The sequence below is a fragment of the Mobula birostris genome, chromosome 27 (assembly GCF_030028105.1).
Source record: "Mobula birostris isolate sMobBir1 chromosome 27, sMobBir1.hap1, whole genome shotgun sequence".
Lineage (NCBI taxonomy): Eukaryota > Metazoa > Chordata > Chondrichthyes > Myliobatiformes > Myliobatidae > Mobula > Mobula birostris.
In genome coordinates, this window is record NC_092396.1 from 7808747 (window position 1) to 7833079 (window position 24333).

Consider the following 24333-nt stretch of genomic DNA (forward strand, 5'->3'; position numbering starts at 1 on the left):
TTGGAAGGGATGGGTGAAAACATTCTATTGATGCAAGCCTTAAACACAAGAGTCTGCAGATGCTGGAAATCTAGAGCAGAACACACAAAATGCTGGAGGAATTCAACAGGTCAGGTAGCATCTAGGGAGAGGAATAAATAGTTAATGTTTTGGGCTGAGACCCTTTGTTCTGGAAAGGAAGGGTAAGAAGCCAGATTTGGAAAGCACAGTGTGATTAGGCCAAATATAAGTTTACCCATCCAAATCAAACCGGTTGTTAATCCAGTTCTTGATTTTTCTTGGGATAAATTGGTGTGTAAAGCTGAAGTTGGCATTGGACTTCAGTAAACCTTTCCCTTTGCACTTCACTAATTTCTCTGTGCGACATGCACAAAATGCTGGAGGAGCTCAGTAAGTCAGGCAGCATGTATGGAGAGGAATAAACAGTTGACATTTCAGGCCGAGACCCTTCATCTGGACTCTGCTAGTTTCTCTACTGCCTCTGTAGTTATTTTTGACCATACCTGATGCTTGCTATTTGACTCTCCATTTTGAACATGAGTCTGTATCATAAACCACAAGAGATTCTACAGAAGTTGGAAATCTAGAGTAGCACATACAAAATGATGGAGGAACTCAGCAAGTCTGGCAGCATCTTTACAAAGGGATAAAAGGTTGATGTCTTGAGCCAAGAGAGTCTCAGCCTGAAATGTCAACCATTCATTTATTTTGATTGATGCTGTCTGGCTTGCTGAGTTCTTCCATCAGTTTGTGTGTGTGTGTGTTACTCTGAGTCTACATCAGCTACCAGTAACTGGAGGATCCTTTTTGATGTTTTCAAATTTTAATTTATATTACAGACTGGTATTTGTTCATGGCTAATAAAAATGTAAATGCTTTTATGTCAGCTGTTCTGCATACTGATAAATGCAGATTCTGCAGCCAAAACAAACATTTTTGAAGGCATTAATTTTTGGAGTCACCTCTATCTATTTGGAAGTTGGATTTAATTCTGGTTTTATGCAATGTTACTACCTTAAATCCTGCAACAAATTGAAACGTTAAGTATTGCAATAATTATTACAGTAATGAAGTACTTGAACCTGCATTGATTGAAGACCTTCATGAAGGGAATAGAGGGATGTACAGGCAGAAGGGGTTAGTTTAATTAGGTGACATCAGCTTAATTTTTCAGCACACCATCAAGGCTGAAGGGCCTTTACCTGTGCTGTACTATGTTTCAACTTGTACTTTGAGGCAAAAAATAAACTTCAAGCATTGGATAAGTGGCTAATAAGTTAGTTGAGGGGTTTTGAGAACTTCTGAAAGGCGAGCAAAACCAGTGAAGTCCAGAGATGAAACCATTATGATTGCAAGCTGGATGAGCCAGAGGCCAGCAGCGAAGAGCTCTCAGCAGATTGCAAGGACACAGGATGTCACAGAGGAGGGGTGAAGCCAATAAGGTTGAAATCAAGGCTAAGAGTTTTGGTAATGTTAGGCTGGGTGTTTCGTTGTTCTTCTGTGAATGCTGCAAGTTGATGAATCAAGGGTCAAATGTGTGTATTATGGTTAAATTGGATGGTATGGAGTAGGATGCAGGAAGCAGTCTCTGAATACATAACTTCAATATTTGTCATTAAACATTGCGTGTAGGAAATTATGCTTGACTCCTAATAAAATTTTGTATTGGAAGCTATTGAAACTGTGCACGTATGGTTGGTAAAGTTATTAGTCTGCTGAAGTGGGCATTATTTACTGAATGCCAGGCTGTTCACTTAGTTGCGTAATAGAATTAATTAAAATACATGAACTATTTTGCAGCAATAACTCAGTCATTTGTAGTGTCTAATGCATCAAATGCTAATTTGTGTATTGTAGTTCTACAGTGGTGCTAGAAAGCTTGTGAACCCTTTAGAATGTTCCCAATTTCTGCATAAATATGACCTAAAATGTGATCAGATCTTCACGCAAGTCCTAAAACTACATAGAGAACCCAATTAAATAAATAACACAATAAACATTATACTTCATTTATTGAGAAAAATTTTGTTGGAAGAAGTTTGTGAACATTTGCTTTCAGTAACTGGTGTGACCCCCATGTACAACAATAACTTCAACCAAAGGTTTCCAGTAACTGTTGATCAGTCAGTCCTGCACATCGGCTTGGAGGAATTTTAGACCATTCCTCCTCACAAAACTGCTTCAGCTCTGGGATATTGGTGGGCTTCCTTGCATGAACTGCTAGCTTCAGGTCCTTCCACAGTATTTCTATAGGATTAAGGTCAGGACTTTGACTCGGCCATTCCAAAACGTGAAATTTCTTCTGATTTAACCATTCTTTGGTAGTCTGACTTGTGTATTTAGTTAAATACATGACCCATTTTCTCTTGAGCTTCAGTTCCCGGATGGATACCCTGACATTTTCCTGTAGAATTTGCTGGTGCAATTCAGAATTCATCATTCCATCAATGATGGCAAGCCATCCTGGTCTCAAGGCAGCAAAACAGGCCGAAACTATGACACTGCCTAGGGAGTTACACAAATACGGTGAGGTTCTTATGCTGGAATGCAGTGTTTGCTTTTTGCCAAATATAGCACTTCTCACTTAAGTCAAAAAGTTCTATTTTGGACTTATCGTCCACAGAACATTCTTTCAGTAGCCTTCTGGCTTATCCACGTGGTCTTTAGCAAATTTAGCACGGGCAGCAATGTTCCCTTGGAGAGTAGTGGCTTTTTCCATGCACACTATTGTTCAGTGTTTGCCTGATGGTAGACTCACGAACAGTGACATTGGCCAATGTAAGAGAAGGCTGTAGCTCCTTAGGTGTTACACTGGGGTTCTTTGTGACCTCCTGGAATATTACTGTCTTTGTTCTTGGAGTGGTTTTTGTTGGCTGACCACTCCTAGGGAGAGTAACAATGGTGTTGAATTTCCTCCACTTGTACACCATCTGCCTGTTTGTGGATTGGTGGAGCCCATATTCTTTAGAAATTATTTAGTATGCTTTTCCAGCATGGTAAGCGTCAACAGCTCTTTTTTTGAGGTCCTCAGAAATCTCCTTTGATCGAGGCATGGCACACTTCCAAAAATCTGTGTGGTGAAGATTATACTTTGATAGTGAAGACCCAGGTTTATGTTCTTTAAATAGGGCAGGGCCTCCCACACTCACTTGATTGTCATCCCATTGATTGAATCCCTGACTGTAATTTCCCCTTTAAATGAACTGGCAATCTGAGAGGTTCACATACTTTTTCCAACAAATACATGTTATTATTGGATCATTTTATTCAATAAATGGACAAATATAATGTTTTGTGTTTATTTAAGTGGGTTCTCTTTATTTAGTTTTAGGACTTGTGTGAAGATCTGATCACATTTTAGGTCATATTTATGCAGAAATAGAGAAAATTCTAAAGGGTTCACAAGCTTTCTAGCACCAATGTATAACTACTTTTGTAGTTGTAATATGTCCATGGCTTTCTGTGTTATAGGTAGAAGTGTGCATATGCAACCATTGAACAAAGACTTTACAAATTCTGTCTGGGCTAGTGCTAGTGGTTGTAGACTAATGTTTTGACATTCTAGGAATAATCTCCAAGATGGCACTGGCAATATATGGTGATGTTTTGCAGGCTGCTCACAAAACTACTAGATATACTTCTGAACTACAATCACTGCAATCCTCAGCCTGTATTTTCCCTTTAAGAAAAAATCTTTGGAACCGCCTAAATGAAATAGTGATTTTACTGTCTCCTGGAGGATTCAGTGAACTTGACTCAGGAATGCAAGTATGGCACCTTGAAGTGGACTATGCTCACCCATCACTGAAAGTGAGAGCGCTGGGGTGGACTTCAAACCAGATTATAGCATCAATGATCGAGTGAAAAATTGGTACTCAGCCCATCACTCTGTGCCAGCCAAGTTCCCTCACCTGAGCCTGTCCCATCTGCCTGTGTTTGATCCTTCTCCCCCTCTTCTCATTACTACCATGGGGCGGGAGGTGCAGGAGTCTTGGGTCCCATACCACCAGGTTCTACAAGCATCGGGCTCTTGGCTGAGCATGGATGGCTTCACTCGCCTTAGCACAGAGCAGTCTTCACAACCTGTGGACTCACTTTGAGGGGCTTTGCCTTTGTTATGGATGGTTTCTCGTGGATTCTATTATATGTATTTATTTTCCTGTGGATGCCTGCAAGAAAATAATAGTGTGTTGTAGTTTACATGCCTTTGCTTAAGTGTGTCAGAGGTGCAGATTTGTCACTGACTGAATGTGCTGCTGCTGTTTTCTTAGTCTTGTTCTCATCCTTTCATGGCCCCACACTTCTCTAATTCTATAATCTGTTTTCATCATAGAAGCCTTTGAGATCTCTGCACTCCTCTGAATCTCTGATAGCAGTCATCCAAGACCTTATCTTCTGGAATTTTCCCCTAACTCACCCATTCTTCCCCTATATCGTGGCCCTTTGAAGCTATACCTCCTAGTCACCACTCTGGCGTGGTGTCCAATCTTGGCTGGTATTACTCCTGTGAAGCTCTAGGGGATGTCCCTTAGTACTTCCTAAATGCTGTTTTTTAGACAAATTGATCTCCACAGCCTTGATCCTTTAAAAAGATATTGGATGTAAAATGCATAAGGGTTTAGAAATATCCAATATGAAAGCAAGATTTTAATGTTAATAATTATTTGATGTGGATGTAATGCGCTGCGTATGGTACTCTGAGAATATCTGTGTGATGTTGGTTGCCACAGTGAGTGGTAGATACCTTTCCACTGGGTGATTGTTTCTGAACTGTTCCTGTCTGAGTACATTTAAATGAAACAGGTGTCAATACAAGGCAGATAGAAAACGACGACTCTTTATTCCTTTGCATGGATGCTGCCTGACCTGCTGAGTTCTTCCAGCATTTTGTGCATGTTTCATCAAATTAATATTTCAGGTGAATGATTTTTCTTAAAAAAAAATTGATGTTCTGCATTATTAGTTATCTGTACCGAGTTTAAACTTCTGTTGACGCTATTATGGATGGTTGCATCTACCACAGATCAGTGAGGATGAGGTCAAGTAATTTTGTTCCTTATTGAGTCATTGAGCACTACAGCACAGAAACAGACCCTACAGCCCATCTAGACTGTGATGATCTGCTTAGTCCCATCGACCCGCACCTGCACCATAGCCTTCCATACCCCTCCCATCCATACACATCCAAATATCTCTTAAATGTCACACTCGACCCCACATCTGCCACTTGAGCTGGAAGTTCATTCCACGCTTGCACCATCCTCTGAAGAAGTTCCCCCTCAGTTTCCCCCTAAATATTTCATCCTTAACCCATGACCTCTCGTTCTAATCTTACCCAATCTGAGAGGAAAAAGCCTGCATGCACTTACCTTACTTATACCCTCATAATTTAGTATCCCTCTATCAAACCTTCCTGCGCTCCAGGGAATAAAGTCCTAGCCTATTCAATTTTTCCCTATAACTCAGATTCTCAAGTCCCAATAACATCTTTGTAAATTTTCTTTGTTCTCTTTCAATCTTATTAATATGTTGATTCTCTCAATACCTGTGGTCAACTCAGCCTGGCTGACGACTGATTCAACCAGTTTATTCTGTTGTTATGCTATCAGCCATTCTTAGCAGCCCGGAATAGGCCCAAAGTCTCGTTTAGCAGTTCGTCCTATTAGTGTGCATGGAGCACAGCAGCTGGGACGGTTATCATAGCCTCAGCACCTTGGAGAGAGGAGTGACCATCACGGAGAATGAACGAAATCGGCTCTCACCTCAGATCCCGACACCCTGTCTTTTCAGTCTATCTGGGCAGGTGTTTAAATTGATCAAACAACGGAACAGAGAAAGACTCCAGCATCCTGGAGAGAGGAGTGGACATCACAGAGAGTGAGCGAACTTGGCTTTCGCCTCAATCTGGGCCGGCGTTTAAATTATCTAAACAGTGGTTTGTACCTCACACTAGGGCCCAGCTACTGCGAAGGACTTGGGACCTAGACCACGCCACCCAACCCAAAGCCATTTTCAAGCTCTTCCAATCAGCTCGGCGCCCAGAGTGATCCAACTTTGCACCTGCTGGGCCAGTTGTACGGGCATTGAATCTCCTTTGCCCGGAACCCGACCTCTCAGCGCCCAGAGTGATCCAACCTAGCACTCAGGCTAGTCGTACGAGCATCAGAACTCCCTGCAACGATTCTGCAACACACCATCATGGCTCATCTCCCCTGAACTCACCTCGCCATTGTTCGCCCTTCACTGTTTGTGGTGATAATTCAATACAATTTACCTCAGAAAAGGTATTTTTAGTTGGACTTATTAACTTCTTAACTACCAGTAAACTATCACACGTGTTCAGTAGTACCAACTTAACTGTAAATTAATGGCAGGATGTCCATCAAGGTCTTGATGTAATGAGATTCAAAGTTGAAAGTAAATTTATTGTCAAAGTACGTATATATCAGACTCTTGCACAGACCTCTTGTATGATAAGATGAACTATTGACCTCACAATCTACTTCATTATAATCTTGCAGTTTATTTTCTACCTGCACAGCAATTTCTTTGTAGCTTTTGCACTATATTCTGCATTGTCATTGTTTTACCTTGTTCTACCTTGGGTAGCCATGGTAGTGTAGCAGTTAGTGCAACACTACTATGGTTTGGGGCATTGTTGGAGTTTTGGAGTTCAATTCCAGCACAGTCTGTAAGGAGCTTGTACGTCCTTCCCTTGAATGGGTGGGTTTTCTCTGGATGCTCCAGTTCCCTCCCACAGTTCAAAGACATGCCAGTTGGTAGGTTAATTAATCATAGTAAAGTGTCCTCTAATTAGTCTAATGTTAAATTAAGATAAAGGTAATAATCTCTGGATTACTACCAGTACCATGTGCTAGTCAGGGCAGGAATAGGATGATAGTACAGATGAACGAGTGGCTGAGGGAGTGGTGCAAGGGGCAGCGTTTCAGATTTCTGGATTATTCTGATCTCTTCTGGGGAAAGTATGACCTGTACAAAAAGGACAGGTTACACCTGAGCCCGAGGGAGACCAGCATCCATGTGGGTAGATTTGCTCGAACCATTAGGGAAGGTTGGAGCAGGGGGGTGGGAACGGGAGTGATAGGGCTGAGGATGGGTCAGTTGGTATACAAGTCATTGTAGTGTGTAGTGAAACTGTGAGGAAGGACAGGCAGATGTTAGAGCAAAGTTGAAGTCAGTGGGATGAATTGAAATGTAACATAGGCAAAATTGAAAAGAGTGATGAATGCAGGACTGAAGGTGTTACATTTGAATGCACACAGTATAGGGAATAAGGTAGATGATCTTGTAGCACGGTTAGAGATTGGCAGGTATGACACTGTGGGCATCTCAGAGTCATGGATGAAAGAAGATCATAGTTGGATGCTTAACAACGAAGTCCTGTTGAAGGGTTTCGGCCCGAAACATCAACTGTACTCTTTTCCTAGATGCTGCCTGGCCTTCTGAATTCCTCCAGCATTTTGTGTGTGTTACTCAAATCCTTAGAAAGAGGTGACATCAGATCAGAAGATGTAAAATCTTTGTGGGTAGAGTTAAGAAACTGCAAAGGTAAAAAAAAAGATCCCGGTGAGGTTATATACAGGCTCCTATACAGTAGCCAGGATGTGGGATATAAATTTCAATGGGAAATAGAAAATATATGTAATAAGGGCAATGTTACAATAGTCATGGGGAATTTCAATATGCAGGTAGATTGTGAAAATCAGATTGGTGCTGGATCTCAAGAGAAAGAATATATAGAATGCCTACGTGATGGCTTTTTAGAGCAGCTTGTGGTTAAGCCTATTAGTGTTGGCGTGTGGTTAAGGCGTTGGTCTAGTGATCTGAAGGTTGCTAGTTCAAGCCTCAGCTGAAGCAGTGTGTTGTGTCCTTGAGCAAGGCACATAACCACACATTGCTTTGCGACGACCCCGGTGCCAAGCTGTATCGGCCCCAGTGCCCTTCCCTTGGACAACATCGGTGGCATGGAGAGGGGATGCTTGCAGCATGGGCAACTGCTGGTATTCCATACAACCTTGCCCAGGCCTGCGCCCTGGAAACCTTCCAAGGCGTAAATCCATGGTCTCACGAGACTAACGGATGCCTATTAGGAGAAAGAAAATTATGTATTGGGTATTGTGTAAAGAACCAGATTTTATTAGGGAGTTTGAGGTAAAGGAACCCTTAGGAGCAGTGATCATAATATAGAATTCACTCTGCAGTTTGAGAGGGAGAAGATAAAGCATTACAGTAGAGTAAAGGAAATTACAGATGTATGAGAGGGGAGCTGACTGAAGTTGATTAGAAGGGGACACTAACAGAGATGAAGGAAGAACAGCAATGGTTGGAGTTTCTGGGGTAACTTGGAAAGTGCAGGATGGATACATCCCGAACATGAAATATTCTAAATGGTGGAAAAGACATCTATGGCTGACAAGGAAAGTCAAAGACAGCTTAAAAACAAATCAGAGAGCATGTAATATATGCCTTGAACTCCAGACTCACTGATGATGAGACCCCTGATTACTCTGGCCGATGGGTCTTGACTTCCAGGCTTCCAATTCAACCTTTGGCCTTGATCCTTGGCTTCGACCCCAGGACTCGACAATCACTGATTACTCTGGCCAGTGGGCCTTGACTTCTGGATGTCTGATTTGACTCTCAAGACTGGATCCTCAGCACTGACCCCAGGATCTGCCAATCATCGAACACTGGGTTGAGTCGGTGGTGAGGAAGGCAAATGCAATGTTAACATTCATTTCGAGAGGACTGGAATACAAGAGCAAAGATGCGATGCTGAGGCTTTATTAGGCATTGGTCAGACCACACTTAGAGTATTATGAGCAGTTTGAGGCACCTTCTCTAAGAAAAGACGTGCTGACCTTGGCGAGGGTCCAGAGATAGCAAAGGTAGCAAAATAGTGAGATATTTTTCAGCATTCATAGACCATTCAGAAATCTGATGGCAGAGGGGAAGAAGCTATTCCTGAAGCATTGAATGTGTGCCTTCAGACTCCTGTACTTCCTCCCTGATGATAGCAATGAGAAGAGGGCATGCAGCAGATGGTAGGCATCCTTTATGATGGATACTGCCGCCTTAAGGCATTACCTTTATAAGATGTCCGCGATGGTGGGGAGGCTAGTGCCTTCTCAGTCATTCTAACTGAACACAGCCTCAGACTTTGCAAATAATATTTTCATCATTTTAAACCAAATATTTTATAAATTACTTATTTCTCAGGGTCTTTGTATCACCAACCAAACCAGCATTTATTGCAATTCTTGAATTACCCTCTAGTATGTGGTGACAGGCTGGTGCTTTGCACTGCTGTAATCCACCTGGCGAAGGTGCTCCCATCGTGCCTTTGGGTGGGGTGTCAGGTCTGAAATAAAACAGGAAGGCTGAGTATTTTTGAAATGATGGAAGATTAGGGAATATTGATGTTCAAAGGAACCCGGATTTCCTTGTATGCTGTGATGTGCAACAGGTAATTAGGAAAGCAAATGCTAAGATGGTCTTTATCAGTATAAGATTTGAGTACAAGAGTAATATTGTATTACTACAATTATATAGGGCCTTGGCAAGACCACACCTGAAGTACTGTATTTTAACTTTGTCTACTGATTGAAAAGATACACTGGCTGTAGAGGGAGTGTAGTGGAGATTTTATCAGGTTTTTTCCTGGGAAGGTGATCTACCCCATAGGAGATGGAAAATGCAGGCTTCCATTCTCTTTATATGTGTATGTGTGACAGAATCAAGTTTAATATCACTGACATGTTGTGAAATTTGTTCTTGTGGCAGCAGTACATTACAATGCATAAAAACTGAATTGCAGTAAAAAAATATATAAAATTAAGTATTACAAAAACATAGTGAGGCAGTGTTCATGGTTTCAATATTCATTCAGAAATCTGGTGTATGTATATATAATTTATTGCTGCTATTACTTTTATTATTTACTTTTTAATTGTTCGTTATTTATTATTAATGGATTTATTCATTCAAAGATACAGCATGGTAACAAGCCCTTCTGTCCCAATGAGCCTGTGCTGCCCAGTTACATCCATGTGACCAATTAATCTACTAACCTGAAAGTCCCTGGGATTTTCACTATTCTTCAAGCAGGGACCAACCACTTTTAACACACAAACGTTCTGTTTGAGAGCCAGATTGGTTATCAGATTAGCACTTTGCTTGCTACTCAATAGTAATTCTACAGAAGAAGTTGTATAACTTAACAAAAGTCTGCTTGTAGCAACAATATATTTTTAAAAAATAAAGAAAAATGTATATCACAGGGTGGTGTGGAAGTGAAGTGAAGTGGTCAGCATGAAGCTATTCTAGCGCCAGCAACATAGGTTCAATTCTACCCATGTATGGGTTAGTAGGTTAATTGTGGTGATGAAGTTACCCACACTGGTTCAGGAACCTGATGCTTGTAGGGTAGTGACTGTTCCTGAACCTGGTAGTGTGGGACTTAAAGCTGTACCTCCATTCTGATGGCAGCAACAAGAAGAGAGTATGGTCTGCCTGGTGGACATCCTAGATCACTCTTTCCTGTAGCATCGCTGATTGTAAATGTGCTCAATGGCGGGGAGGGCTTTTCCTGTGATGGACTGGGCTGTGTTCACTGGGTTGTAAATCTAGACCTTAACCAGTCGTTCGCTAATACCTCTCATTTTTAGAGAACAGTGTTCAGTGCATTAAATTAATTGTTGTCCAAGAGATGTCAGTATAGCCAATATACAAAATTCCACAGAACCTTGTGTTCCATATACAAACGTAGTTACGTTTTACTTTTGGGTAATAGATGATTATTATGCTGCTCGTTATTAAGTCTAGAAATTCCCTTCAAAGAAATGTTTGTATTTTGCAGATACCTGCCTGGTGAATCGATCAATTCCTTATGTGGTGATGGTGTACTTGCATCGCGTGCTTCAACACCAGTCTCATTGTTCATCCCTGTGCCTCCCAGTATTCCTCAACTGGCAAGACAGCAACTGTCTAAAACTTCCAAACGTAATTCCCCTGGCTCGCTTCCTGGTCGTTTGAATCGAGCTCTGTCACTGGGTACCAGCCAACCACTTACTCGGACAGGTATGGTTTGCTTCTGGAAACTGAATTTGGTGTTCTAGCCTGGTTAACGTAATGGGATCAATCTCACGGTGAATTCCGCCTGGATTGAGCATCCTGTAGGCAGCTGTATTGGAGCAGGGTGTACAGTGCTGATCAGAGAGAGAGAGGGAGAGCGCACCAGGCAGCATGGTTGCGTTGCAATCGGAAGATCAGGGTTCAATTCTCGTTGCTGTCGGTAAGGAGTTTGTACATTCTCCTCGTGTTTGCATGGGTTTTTGTCTAGTTGCTCCAGTTTCCTTGTACATTCCAAAGGAGTATGGGTTAGGAGTTAGTAAGTTGAGGGCATGGTACATTGGCACCGGAGTCATGGCGACGCTAGCAGGCTGCCCCCGGCACATCCTCAGACTGTGTTGGTCGTTGTTGCAGATGACACATTTCACTGTATGTTTTGATGTTTCGATGTACATGTGTTAAAGCTATTCTTCTGAAACGGGCCCTTTGGCCCACCCAAACTATGCCAGCCATCAACCATGCATTTACAGTCATCCTGTATTTTTCCTATTTTTATTCTCCCCATGTTCTTATCAATTGCCCACTCAAATTCAGCCATACCTCAACACACCCAATTGGCCAACTAACCCGCAGGTCTTTATGATGTGGGAGGAAACTGGAGCATTTGGAGGAAACCCTTGTGAATGCAGGGAGAACGTGCAAACCACACACAGACAGCACCTGAAGTTGGGATAGAGCCTGGGGTCTCTGGAGAGTCAAGGCAGTGACTCTGTTAGCTGTGCCGTAGTACTATTCTTGGCATTCCGTGCTCTCCCTTTTAACTCTGAGAATGTAACCCGAGGCTTGCTTCTAACCTTTCTAAACATTCCATCCATGTTGGTTTGTATTATCCAGCATTCTCAGGATGTCCACTCGATGGCCACTTTATTAGGTACACCTGTATACCTTGTTAATGTAAATATATAATCAGTTAGTCATGTGGCAGCAACTCAATGCATAAAAACGTGCAGACATGGTTAGGTTCAGCTGTTGCTTAGACCAACCATCAAAAAGGGGAAGAAATGTAATCTAAGTTACTTTCACTGTGGAATGATTGTTGGTGTCAGATGTGGTGGTTTGAGTTTCTCACAAACTGTTGATTTCCTCGCGTGTTTACGATGGTATGTGGAAAAACAAAAAAAAAAAACAGTGAGCAGCAGTTCCGTGGGTGAAAACACCTTGTTATGAGAGAGGTCAGAGAAGACCGGCCAGACTGATTCAAGCTGACAGAAAGGTGACAGTAACGTATTACAACAGTGGTGTGCAAAAGAGCATCCCTGAACGGTCATGTCAAACCTGAAAGTGGTTGGGCTACAGCACACTCAGTGGTCACTATTAGCTACAGGAGATAACTAATAAAGTGGCCACTGAGTGTACTTTGGCTGTTGATTCTTACTCACATTGCATCATTTCAGTTTGCCCACTTTGCCAAAGCTAGAGAGCCTCATACTCATGTTTTTAATGCACTGAACTAATGAAAAGTTGGTGTGTCATGGGTGCTGCTCAGGGAAGGTGCAGCATGTATGATGGGTAAGGCCCTACCCGAATCACAATATTGTGGGAATTGCAGATGATGTAAAGTCAGATCTGCAGCACTGTCTGACCTCCGCTTCAACTACTCTTAAGGCCTGTTGTCTCTCTGGCCTCTCTGGTCATAGACTCTTTCTGCAGGAGACCCCATGAATCAAATCCTAGATTGGAGCACTGAAACTGCAAAGCACCAAAGAGCCTTTAGGTCCCACGCCACCCAGTTCAGGAATAGCTATTCCCCTACAACCAACCATCTGCCTGCTGAACCATATGGATAACATCACTCAACACTGAACTGATTCCACAATCTATGGACTCACTTTCAGTTTTCTATAATTCATGTTCTCAGTATTATTTATTTACTTGTTTATTATTATTTTTGTATTTTCACAGTTTGTCGTCTTTAACATATTGGTTGTTTGTCAGTCTTTGCGTGTAGTTTTTCATTTATTCTGTTGTATTTCTTTGTTCTACTCATCAAGATAGTGCCACCAGGATTCCATGGTGATTTTTATGATGCGACTGTCTGCGGGAGGACAAATCTCAGAGTTGTATTCTGTATACATACTTCGATAATAAATGTACTTTGAGTTTTTGAATGCCTGCAAGAAAATGAATCTCAGGTTAGTATATGGTGACATATACATACTTTGATAATAAATTTACTTTGAACTTTGAGGTGTGCATTTATTTTTGAAAGAAAATGATGGTTACTGAGGCAAAACAATCCACAGGAAGAACAATGTTTTTAAGATAACTCTCTCTTATTAGTGTTACTTTATTATTGTCACATAAACCAGAGACAGATTATGCCATACATAATAATTAAAATAGTACAAAGAAAGCAATGTAGACTATGCTGTTGCAGTTATAGAGCAGGTTGACAAGGTTGGAAAAAGGCACTGCCTAATTCTCCTCTCCTCTCCCCCCTCCTGCCTGTAATGCTGCAATGGAGGTCCTCTATCTCTAGTGGTCATCGTGTCAGTAACTCTCTTTTCACTACTGTTAGTCATGCAGGTGCTGGGTGGAGGCTCAGCAATACTGTCACACTCAGAAGTAGAAGGAGTTTTGTTTTACCAGTCAGGGTTGACAGCCCTGAGCTGAGCCCCTGATCCTGGAGGACTGGTAGACCACTCTTCGTCTGGTCTCTACACTTCGACCTGTTTGGCACGGGTGACCCTGCCAAGAGCCAAAGCATAAAGCCCTGACTCCAGCAATGTAGCCCTCTGGGTCATTGAAGCATGCAAGCCTCCAAGCCATGACAAGTTTGTGGTCCTTTTGGAGGACGATCTAATGCACATGTTTTTAAAATGTGAGCTATTTAAGTACAGATAGCAGCATTGTTTCCTGTATATTCATAGTAAAATTACTGTGGTTTCTTTGTGTAATAGAAAGTAATGAATGACAATGCAAATTATTGTGCATTCATACAGAAGCTCCAATGCCAGTTGTCTCTGTGGATTTTGACAGGTTGTTTACCATCGTATTTTCTTTGCACCCACATTTATATTACAATTAAGCAGAAACCTTGAAGGAGTAACGTGCCCCACTGTATTTCCATACAATGGATAGAAATTCAGGCATCTGTAATCATGTAATATGTGTACGTCGCTGCAAAACTTATTAGTGTACTCTGAATTACCCTTCCAAATTATATGTAATACTAAAATGTGATAGGTCAGTAATTGAGATAAATTATACCTTATCATTATAGTGGTGAGCTTCTCTACAAATCAGTTTGTAAACATAACATTCCCTATACCAATTTGCTTGCACAATCTTCCGCAGATGACAACTCTAATAATGTCAATATAATTATCTTCAAGTCTTCAAAACAACTTCAAAAGCGGTGACATTGCTTTATAGCACCAGTGATCAGCGAATGATGTTCAATTCTGTACTGCAGTTTGAATCAAAATTGACTAATTTACAAAAAGGCTCATAAATTCAATCTGTATCCATCTTGCATTGTGCTAGGTAGATTTTGTGACAGGTTGGTGTGTATATATGCATATGCACTCAGGGCCACTTTATTAGGTACCTCCTTGACATGTACGTTCAGAGATGCTCTTCTGCACACCACCGTTGTAATATCTGGTTATTTGAGTTACTGTCACCTTTCTGTCGGTTTGAACCAGTCTGGCCATTCTTCTTTGACTTATCTCATTAACAAGATGTACTCATTCACAGAACTGCTGCTCACTAGATCTCTTTTTTGTTTTTTCACCATTCTCTGTAACCTCTAGAGACTGCTGTGTGTGGGGAAAATCCCAGAAAATCAGCAGTTTCTGAGATATTCAACCACCCTGTCTGGCACCAACAATCATTCCAAAGTCAGTCACTTAGATCACATTTCTTTTTCATTTTGGTGTTTTCTCTGAAGAACAACTGAACCTCTTGATCATGCTTTTATGCACCGACTTGTTGCTGCGTAATTGTTTGATTAGATATTTGCCTTAACGAGCAGGTGTACAGGTGTAGCTAATAAAGTGGTCACTGAGTTTAATTTGTTAGAAGTCCATAGAGACAAGAGGAAACAGTCAAAGTTGAGTTTATTATCACACGACCAAGTGCATGTAATGCTAGGGGCAATGAAAAGCTTGCAGCAGTCAGTGCATTAGTAAAAGTGCATGATAATTTGCATTGCATTCAATCACTTTTTCGTACTATTTAGAGAGGATTTGAAAATTAATTGTTGGATATACTCAGTTATAACTTATGCTTCCAGTAATTCCTCATGCAACCCTGCTGTTCTTGAGGTAGTAAGTCATTGGGATTCATTGTCACAGATGGCTGTGGAGGCCAAGTCATGGGTATATTTAAGTGAAAGTTGATGGGTTCTTGATTAGTAAGAGTGTCAAAGGTTACGGGGAGAAAGCAGAAGAATGGGGTTAAAAGGGAAAATAAATCAGCCATAATCGAATGGTGGAGTAGACTTGATGGACTGAATGGCCTAATTCTGCTCCTATGTCATATAAATAATGAGAAGTGTAGTAACTCAAAGAACTCCTACCTGTGGACCACCCACCACCATGCTGGAAGAGTCGACTGGTCTCATCATCTACCTCAGAACGCACAGAGCCGGAGTGAAAGCAAACCAGCACCAACTATAAAGTGCTTCTTGGATCGTCCTCCACAACAATGCTTTGCTTTCGGGGGAGGGTCTTCTGAGCTGCCACTTTTTTTTTGGTTTTAGTGAGCGAAACTCTTGTTCATACACGACCATAAAATGAGTCCACCTTTGTGCATGGCACCCAGCTGTGTGCCTGTCAGAATGCAAAGTAAATCTTTCAAAGAAGACATGCTTTAACAGGCAACAAAGTCAACTACAAAGTTCTGGTTGGGCTCTTTCAACACCTTTTGAACATGAAATGATTTTGATGCAGTCATTTTTTTTAAAAAGCAACTGCATACTGCATGAAGCCCAAACCATTATGACAGATTTTATATTCATCAAATTCTAAGCAAATTTTTGAAGCTTCAAAGCTGTTGCTCAATTATTAGTGATTTGACCACACACAGTATGCCAAGAATTGCTGTAATTATATTTTAATTTAACATTTATGCAACCTAATTTATTCGTCAGAAGTTGGGTGAAGTTTGATCCTTACAATTTTTATTTGCTGGCAAAATTTATAATGTTTTAAGTTTGAGTTAAGAATGTCAATGGTTCTTGACATTCAGATGCTGAGGTAAAGCACATTTTATCAAAGAGGTTTCCTTGATTTAAGCCTGTATTAGTTTGGTGAGCAATCTCTACTTAGTGTCTGGGATTTCAAATTTCCTAGTGCTGAAGTAAAAGATACAGAACTCAGAAGAGGTTTGGGGGCCTGGTCTATTTTGTGTTATTACTGCAGTGTGAAGAAGGTGCAAGAACTACTGTTTTGTGAAAGTAAATGATCTTTTTCCAGATGAAATATGTTCATATTGTCTTGCTATATTGCAGCCTCAATCAACAACAAGACAGATACAGCAATCTTTGTTTCTTTGTGATTCCTTGTTTGGCCATTCCAGCCTCCTTCAACATGTCTAAAGTTTAACTATTTATATGAATCTTGATATTGCTTCTTTATGATTTCCTTTACAGTGCCAATGATTGGAAAGTCAGGGTTCAATTTTCACCACTGTCTGTAAGGAGCACTGCATGTTGCCACTAGAAGCCATTTGCAGGCTACCCCCAACACAACCTCAGATTGTGTTGGTCATTGACATAAATGATGTGTTTCACTGTATGTTTTGATGTTTCAAAGTACATGTGATAAGTAAAGCTAATCAAATCTTTAATCTTCAGCAGAAGAGTTGCTGATTTAATTTTTCCTCTACATAGATGAATGCTTCCAAGCTTAAATCTGGTGCTCCATTTCATGATGTATTCTAACCAGTGGAAGTAATTGATCTCGGTCAATCCTGACAGTTCCACTCAAGCGCAAACACGAGGAAATCTGCAGATGCCGGAATTTCAAGCAACATACATAAAAGTTGCTGGTGAACGCAGCAGACCAGGCAGCATCTCTAGGAAGAGGTACAGTCGTGGACAGAATCGAGGACAGTGGAAGCTACAGACCAATTGCCTTTGTTCTTGCCATAAGGGAGGAGATGGAGGCTGACGAAGGGTCTCGGCCCGAAACGTCGACTGTACCTCTTCCTAGAGATGCTGCCTGGCCTGCTGCGTTCACCAGCAACTTTAATGTGTGTTGCTTGAATTTCCAGCATCTGCAGAATTCCTTGTGTTTACGTTATTTGTGAAGTGTTCTTTGGTTGGATATAACATGCAGGTTTGTGAATGGTGTGATCTGTATCTGCTCTGCGTGATTAAAACTGGTTGCTGATTGAAAACAAAGAGTCATAAATTACCGATTGTCATTTGGTGGGAAGAAGGCAATAAATGAATGCTGGCCTGGAGCAGAGCTAATAAAAGGGTGTTAACAGTCAGACACACAACCTACAGCCAATGACACTAGAATGCAATATTTGAATTGGTAAGAAATTAGTATAAAAGCAGATGTCTTCACATACAAAGCAGTGTTAACGTCGAAGAATAACCATCGCAGATACAAGTGTGAGTGATCCAGTGTGGAACACGTGGAGAGTGAATCAGGACTACGAGGAATGCCTGGCCAGCGTAGGTACCTTTGCCCAGGTAATATCTTTGCTATTCTTTGACTATTCAAGAGAGCCAGGGAAACTTAGCGAGTATGCACATAATGTATTTGGTGTATAAATTAATATACTTTGTTAGCTTAGGCGATAATGGTCAGTAATACAGATTCTCTCTGTGCCTCACTGATCATTAGTACTGTACAAGGAGTAATTCTTATAACATCTCTTTACTATAGTAAAGGGAAAAAATTATCATGGAAGGTGGTACACGAACAAGCAGGGTATTGCAGGATATGATCCATGTACAGAATATGGGATAGTTTGGATTGGCATTTAGCACATACATGGTGAGCCAAAGAGTCTGTTCCTGTGTATTTGGTCAAAGTTGCATAGCCAAGTTGATTTCAATGGAGTAATTAAAGTTAGGGGCATTGAATTTTCAGACAGAGAGTTCCACAGGCACAGCCTCTGATGTCATAACTGCCAAGGGTTGTTTCAGAGTCAAGTCTTGGAGGAATGCTGAGCTGTTTGAGGGTTCTTTGCTGTGAAGAGGTGCAAGACCACAGAAAATCTGGATAAGAAATTAGAATAGATTTGCTGGATCACACTCTGTTTTGGTCAGCAAACAGAGAAATGGTGGATGTCATGGAGTGATGCAGCACAGAAACAGGCCCTTCGGCCCATTGAATCCATGTCAGTCATCTGCTCTTCCCACCAACACATCAATTCTCCCCAGATTCTCACATAGTCCATTTAGTCCAGTCTGTTTGTTTTGTAAAATGAATATTTATTATTACTTTAAAAAAAACTGCTGACCACAATGTTCAATATGCTTTGAAATTGTTTATAATTGGTCAGGAATTAAAGTTTTATACCTGTGATGTGGTGATAACCACACATTTTTTTGTATTCTTTTGTAAGTTCTGGGCTTCCTGAAGTTGTAAAGATGCTATTGTTATCTGAACCACCCCATTATCACCATTAAGTTTTGATTCTTGATGAATTGTGTCAGCTGAGAATGAGTTGAAAGTTTGTCCTGAGTTCTCCAGTCCAGAAATTTCACAACAGAAACCAGCCTGGGACTGTCTGTGATGCAGGTTACAGCTTCATTGGTTGTTACAGCTTTTAACCACTGAGGGGCAGTGTTGAGTTTCAGATGGGGTAGTGGTGAGCAGCTCCTGGTTTCTGCCTACATTACCATGTCTTTAAATTTGCTGAATACCTGTTGTCATCTGTAACAATTTTCACAACTGCTTGTTCTGTGGAAGTCAGTAGTTGGTACATGGGTGCAGTACAGAAAATAATCTGCAAGAGACTTTGTGGTATAACCATAGTACATAGAACAGTACAGCACAGGAATAGGCCCTTCAGCCCACAATGTTGTGCCGACCTAATTAAACACCTCACTAAACTAATCCCTTCTGTCTACGCATTCCCATATCTCTCCATTTTGTGCACATTCATGTAGCCTTTTAAACACTTCAATTGTACTTGCCTCCTCTGCCACCCTGGCAGCACATTCCAAGTACCCACCACTCTTTTTAAAAAGAAAATTGTCCCACACATCTCATTTGAACTGAGCTCCCCACTTCTCTCACCTTTAATATATTAGACATTTTGACCCCAGGTAAAAGATGCTGTCAACTCTTTGCCACTCATAATTTTATAAACCTTTATCAGGCCTTTCCCTCAGCCACTGCCGCTCCAGAGAAAGCAACCCAAGTTTGTCCAGCCTCTCCTCTAATTTAGGCAGCATCCTGGTGAATCTGTTCTGCACCCACTCCAAAGGCTCTGAATCCTTCCAGTAATAGGGTGACCAGAACTGGATGCAATGTTCCAAGTGTAGCCTAACTAGAGTTTGAGAAAACTGCAACGCTCTTGGCCCAGAATGTTGAATGTTTTTTCCTCTCCATGTATGCTGTCTGACCTGCTGAGTCCCTCCAGCATTTTGTATGCTGCTCTAAGTGAACGTAATTGGCTGAGATCAGAAAAGCTGCACTGGTAAGTTGCTACAAATAAGTGCAGATCATAGATAATTTTGAATCTTAGTTAGATTTGTACTGCAGGTTCCAAACATGATGGTCCATGGAATGCCAGACTGGAGTTTCCATCTGTATGTAGATTCAGTGTTAATGTAACAAGGTGCAGTATTTCAGGGTGGAAGTGTGGGCAGTACGGCTACACAGAAGCCAAACTGGTTTTCTTATCTGAATGCCAGCAAGACTTACCTACTTCAGACCTTTCAGCTTTCCAACTGCCTATCTTCTCCTTAGTAATAGCAACTACTCTCAGTTCTGCCCCCTGACACTATTGAATTACTGGCGTACTGCTGGTGTCTTCCACAGTAGCACTGAGACTAACGCAGCACTACTACAGGTCGGCGTCGGAGTTAAACGTTCAATTTCAGCACCAACTCTGAAAAGTTTGTACTTTTTCCCCTGTGACCACATTGGGTTCCTCCGGGTGCTCTGGTTTCCTCCCAACAGTTAACAGTTTAATTGGTTGTTGTAAATTGTTCTGTGATTAGGCTAGGGTTAAATAGGTGAGTTGCTGGGCGGCACGCCAAAAGGGCTATTCCATGCTGTATCTTTAAACTAAATAAATAAATAAATTCCCGGCAAATGTATGTGCTGAAGTATCAGCATTGTTTCATTTTTGTGAAAAGATTTAAGTTGAGTTGCTGTCCATGACATCAACATTCAGGCAGATTTTTTTTTTTTAACAGTTTTATTTTCAAGATTTCACCCACTCTGGGATCCAAGCCAAGATGACGGATGAAGATTGATAGATTATGGGATTGGTGCATGCTGGGGCAGACACTTGATGGTCAGGGTTTCAGTCATTGTCACAACTCGCTGGCAATGAATAATGCAATGTAAACTCAGCTCTTGTTAAATGAAGAATTTCTCCTTAGTACAGGGTGCACTCAAGCCAATCTGAAAAATATTATGTCATTTTTTTTTTCCTTTGCTGAGGTTAATTGAACCCAAACATTTAGTTTGAAGCCAGGTTTTCTGTGACACTGATGCGCATTCCCAAGCAAAACTGAAAGCCGGATTCTTTCAGAAGGTGACTAAAGATCTGTGGTAAATTGATAGCTCACCTGAATGAGTCATCTGCTAAAGCATTACATCAGCTGTACCTTCCAGTCTTGGCAAACTGCAAGGTTTCACCCCAAGAACATAAGGCATAGGAGCAGAATTAGACCATTTGGCCCATTGAGTCTGCTCCGCCATGCGGTCATGCTAATCAATCAAAAATCTATCAATCTTTGTCTTAAGCACACCTAATGAATAGGCCTACACAGCCCTCTGTGATAACAAATTCCACAGTCTCACCACCTTCTGGCTGAAGAAATTCCTCATCTCACTTTTAATGGGATGTCATCTTATTAGACCATAAAATAAGACATAGGAGCATAATAGGCTATTTGGCCCATCAAGTCTGCTCCACCAATCTATCATGGCTGATTTATTTTCCCTCTCAATTCATTCTTCTGCCTTCTCTCTGTAACCTTTGATGCCCTGACTATTCAGAACCTATCAATCTCCACTTTAAATAGACCCAATGACTTGGCCTCCACAGTGCTCCGTGATAATGAATTCCACAGATCCACTAGCCTCTGGCTAAAGAAGTTTCTCCTCCTCATTTATAGCTTCCAGAGGTCAGTATGACTATTGGTTCAGTTACATAGTTGAACTGTGAGCAGAATGTTGAGATCTCAGCTGAACAGTGGCACATCCAATAGAAATCCATCTTTTGAATCCTATGTAATACATAGAGTGCAGAAGAGGTTTACCAGGATGCTGCCTAGACCTGAGGACATGTTGTATGAAGATATGTTGAGCAAACCAGGGCTTTTCTCTTTGGCGTGGATGAAGAGAGAAGACTTTGTAGAGGTGTACAAGATGATAAGAGGCATAGACAGTGGATAGCCCGGGGTGGAAATGGCTAGTAACGGGGGCATAATTTCTTTACACAAAGTGGTGGATGTGTGGAACGTCATGCTAGGGGTGGTGGTGGAAGCAGATACATTAGGGGTATTTAAAAAAAACTTTTAGATAGGCACATAGATGATAGAAAACTGGAGGGCTGTGCAAGAGGGATTAGATTGATCTTAGAGTTGGTTAAAAGATTGACACCACATTGTGATCTAAAGGACCAGTGCTGTGCTATATGATTCTATTTCCTATGAATTAAATGAAGCTACAAAGGACTATTTAATACAGAAATGTTTTCTGGTGATTAATGATGGAAATAAACAGTTAAAAAAAATAAGCATAATGCAATATGTCAGATACCAGTGACTTTAGGACTGTTGAAAGGAGCACAGTGGTTTGATCAGGCAGGATATTCCAGTTACATCACTGACAGCTTAAACCAGTTCAGCAGCAGCAATATAAAAGAAAGGTGGATTGCTGCAAATGTGTTTAGATCTTAATAATTTGAATAAAGCTATCAAAAGGAAGCATTGTCTCTTGATAAAGATGTAGTGGATGCCAAAAAGAAATTCCAATTCAAGTAGCGTGATATGAGTTTGAACATCAATGGAATCATATTTTCCCATTTACCATTTGATGGAAGCATAGGCAATCAGTTCTGTGTCAGATTCTTTCAATATGAAAAATGCTTAAGTTTGTGGAAGATTTTGAGGGAAAATAAGTCGTTGCTGATTAATTTATAGCAGTAGGTATTAGAGGCAAGGTGGAAAAAGACGATTCAAGTTCATCATTAACTTTTGTCTCTGCCTTTCTTCATAAGAGGTGAAGAGTGATAACACTGGACAATTTTTTTTTTGAAAGTGTTGCTTCCTCAGAATTTATTTTGTGATAGACCACTTGAAGCTGAACACAAATATAATTTCAGACTACTTGTATCACGTAGGAATTTGGAGAAACAAGGAATTAACTTTTATTGAATATTGCATAATAGAGCTGACGTGCCACAATAATTCAACTAAGCTAAAAATGTTTTGTTGATGATTTTTGTTTGTACACAGCGTCTGAGGCTCCTCAAGTGTCCAACAATAATCAGCCAGCATTGAAGGATTCCAGTTGCCCTGATACCGTTTCTCCATGGCCACAATGTCCTGGTGAAACCTTTCACCATGCTCATCACTGACAGGGCCAAGATTTGCAGGGAAGAAGTCTAAATGAGAATGTAGAAAATGAATCTATACTTGTTGCACTTCATTGTTTTTATGCTTGAAGCATGTTGTCAACCAGCTGCACGTAGTTTGGTGCTCTATAGACGCCAAGAAAATTTTCAGTAACATTTTTGAATGCCTTCCATGCGATTTTCTCCAGTCCCACTAGAAGTTCTTCAAATTGCCTGTCATCGATGGCCTGTTTGATTTGTTGACCAGCAAAAATGCCATCCTTAATATTGGCATCAGTTATTTTGACTTGAATTACGATTTAAAATAACAAATATAGGCAATTTCAAAAAAATGGTGTTTGATAGGGAAATAACTGTGATTTTCATGATCGGCGGCCTAAAATTAATAAAGTACACCCAAAAGTATTCAGGAAGCAAAGTCTTTGTCCAGTGTAGTTATTAGTTGTAATATATCAATGTAACAAAACCTTTCACTGCTTCTTGGTACATGTAACAAAAAATGTATTGTTGTTACATGTACAGAGATTCAGTGAAAAGCTTTATTTGCATGCCACGTAGACAGGTTATTTCATACATAACTATAACAGAATGCAGAATCAAGGATCAACTTTATTCGCTCTATAGACTTACATGTATTAGGAAATTGCAGTAGTGTGTTGGTCAGGGTGCAACGTGCAAAAAATACAACATCCAGTATTAAGAATAATGAATTATATTAGAAGCAAAATTAGAGGTTAAAGTACAGATATGGAATAAAATATGTGTAAATACATAAATACCAGCTTATTGGTACCATGTAAACAGCTTTATAAAAAGTAGTTTAAAGAGTTTACAGTGCAGTAATGGGGGTAATGGGTAGAAGGGTGGGGGTTATCTAGAATCGAGGAGGGACAGGAGCTTAAAGTCATACACTCAGAAGTTTAGGAACAGCTTTTTCCCCTCTGCCATTAGATTTCTGAACAGTTTATGAACACTGCTTCATTATTTTGTTCTCTTTTTAATTTTTCTTTGTATTTATTGTTATTGTATCTTCTTGAATTTTTAAAATAAGTATTGCACTGTAATGCAGCAAGTTTCACGACATATGTCAATGATATTAATCCTGGTTCTGATTCTCTTGGAAAGTGCAGTGCAGATAAGCAGTCAAGGCACAAGGTCCATGATGAGGTAGACTGAGAAATCTTAGAACAGCAGAGCAGAAGCTTGCTAATACCTGTTCTGAAGGTTTTCTTTCTTCTACCCGATGAGAGGGAGGAGAAGAGTGGTCAGGTTGTGGAGGGTCTTTTGTTATTAATGACTGCTCCAATGAGGCAGCGGGAGTGAGACAGTGTCAGTGGAAGAGGAGGTCACTTCCGCGTCGCATCCACAACTCTCTCCATTTCTTGTGGTCTTGGGCAGAGCAGTTGCCATTCTGAGCTGTGATGCATCCGGATAGGATACATTCTGTGGTGCATC

General features: G+C 40.8%; 1 protein-coding gene across 5 annotated transcripts in view; it reads left to right on the plus strand.

The window, feature by feature from the left end:
* The window catches only part of tmem201 (transmembrane protein 201), a 184835-nt gene that overhangs the window by 68695 nt on the left and 91807 nt on the right, over positions 1 to 24333 (plus strand). For 4 of the 5 annotated variants that reach the window (XM_072245174.1, XM_072245173.1, XM_072245172.1 and 1 more), the window contains exon 7: positions 10880 to 11100. In XM_072245174.1, coding sequence (XP_072101275.1) covers positions 10880 to 11100 — 221 coding nt within the window. Of the gene's footprint in view, positions 1 to 10879; positions 11101 to 13142; positions 13292 to 24333 lie in introns of those variants that run through there. The other variant, XM_072245177.1, reaches the window with a different exon arrangement.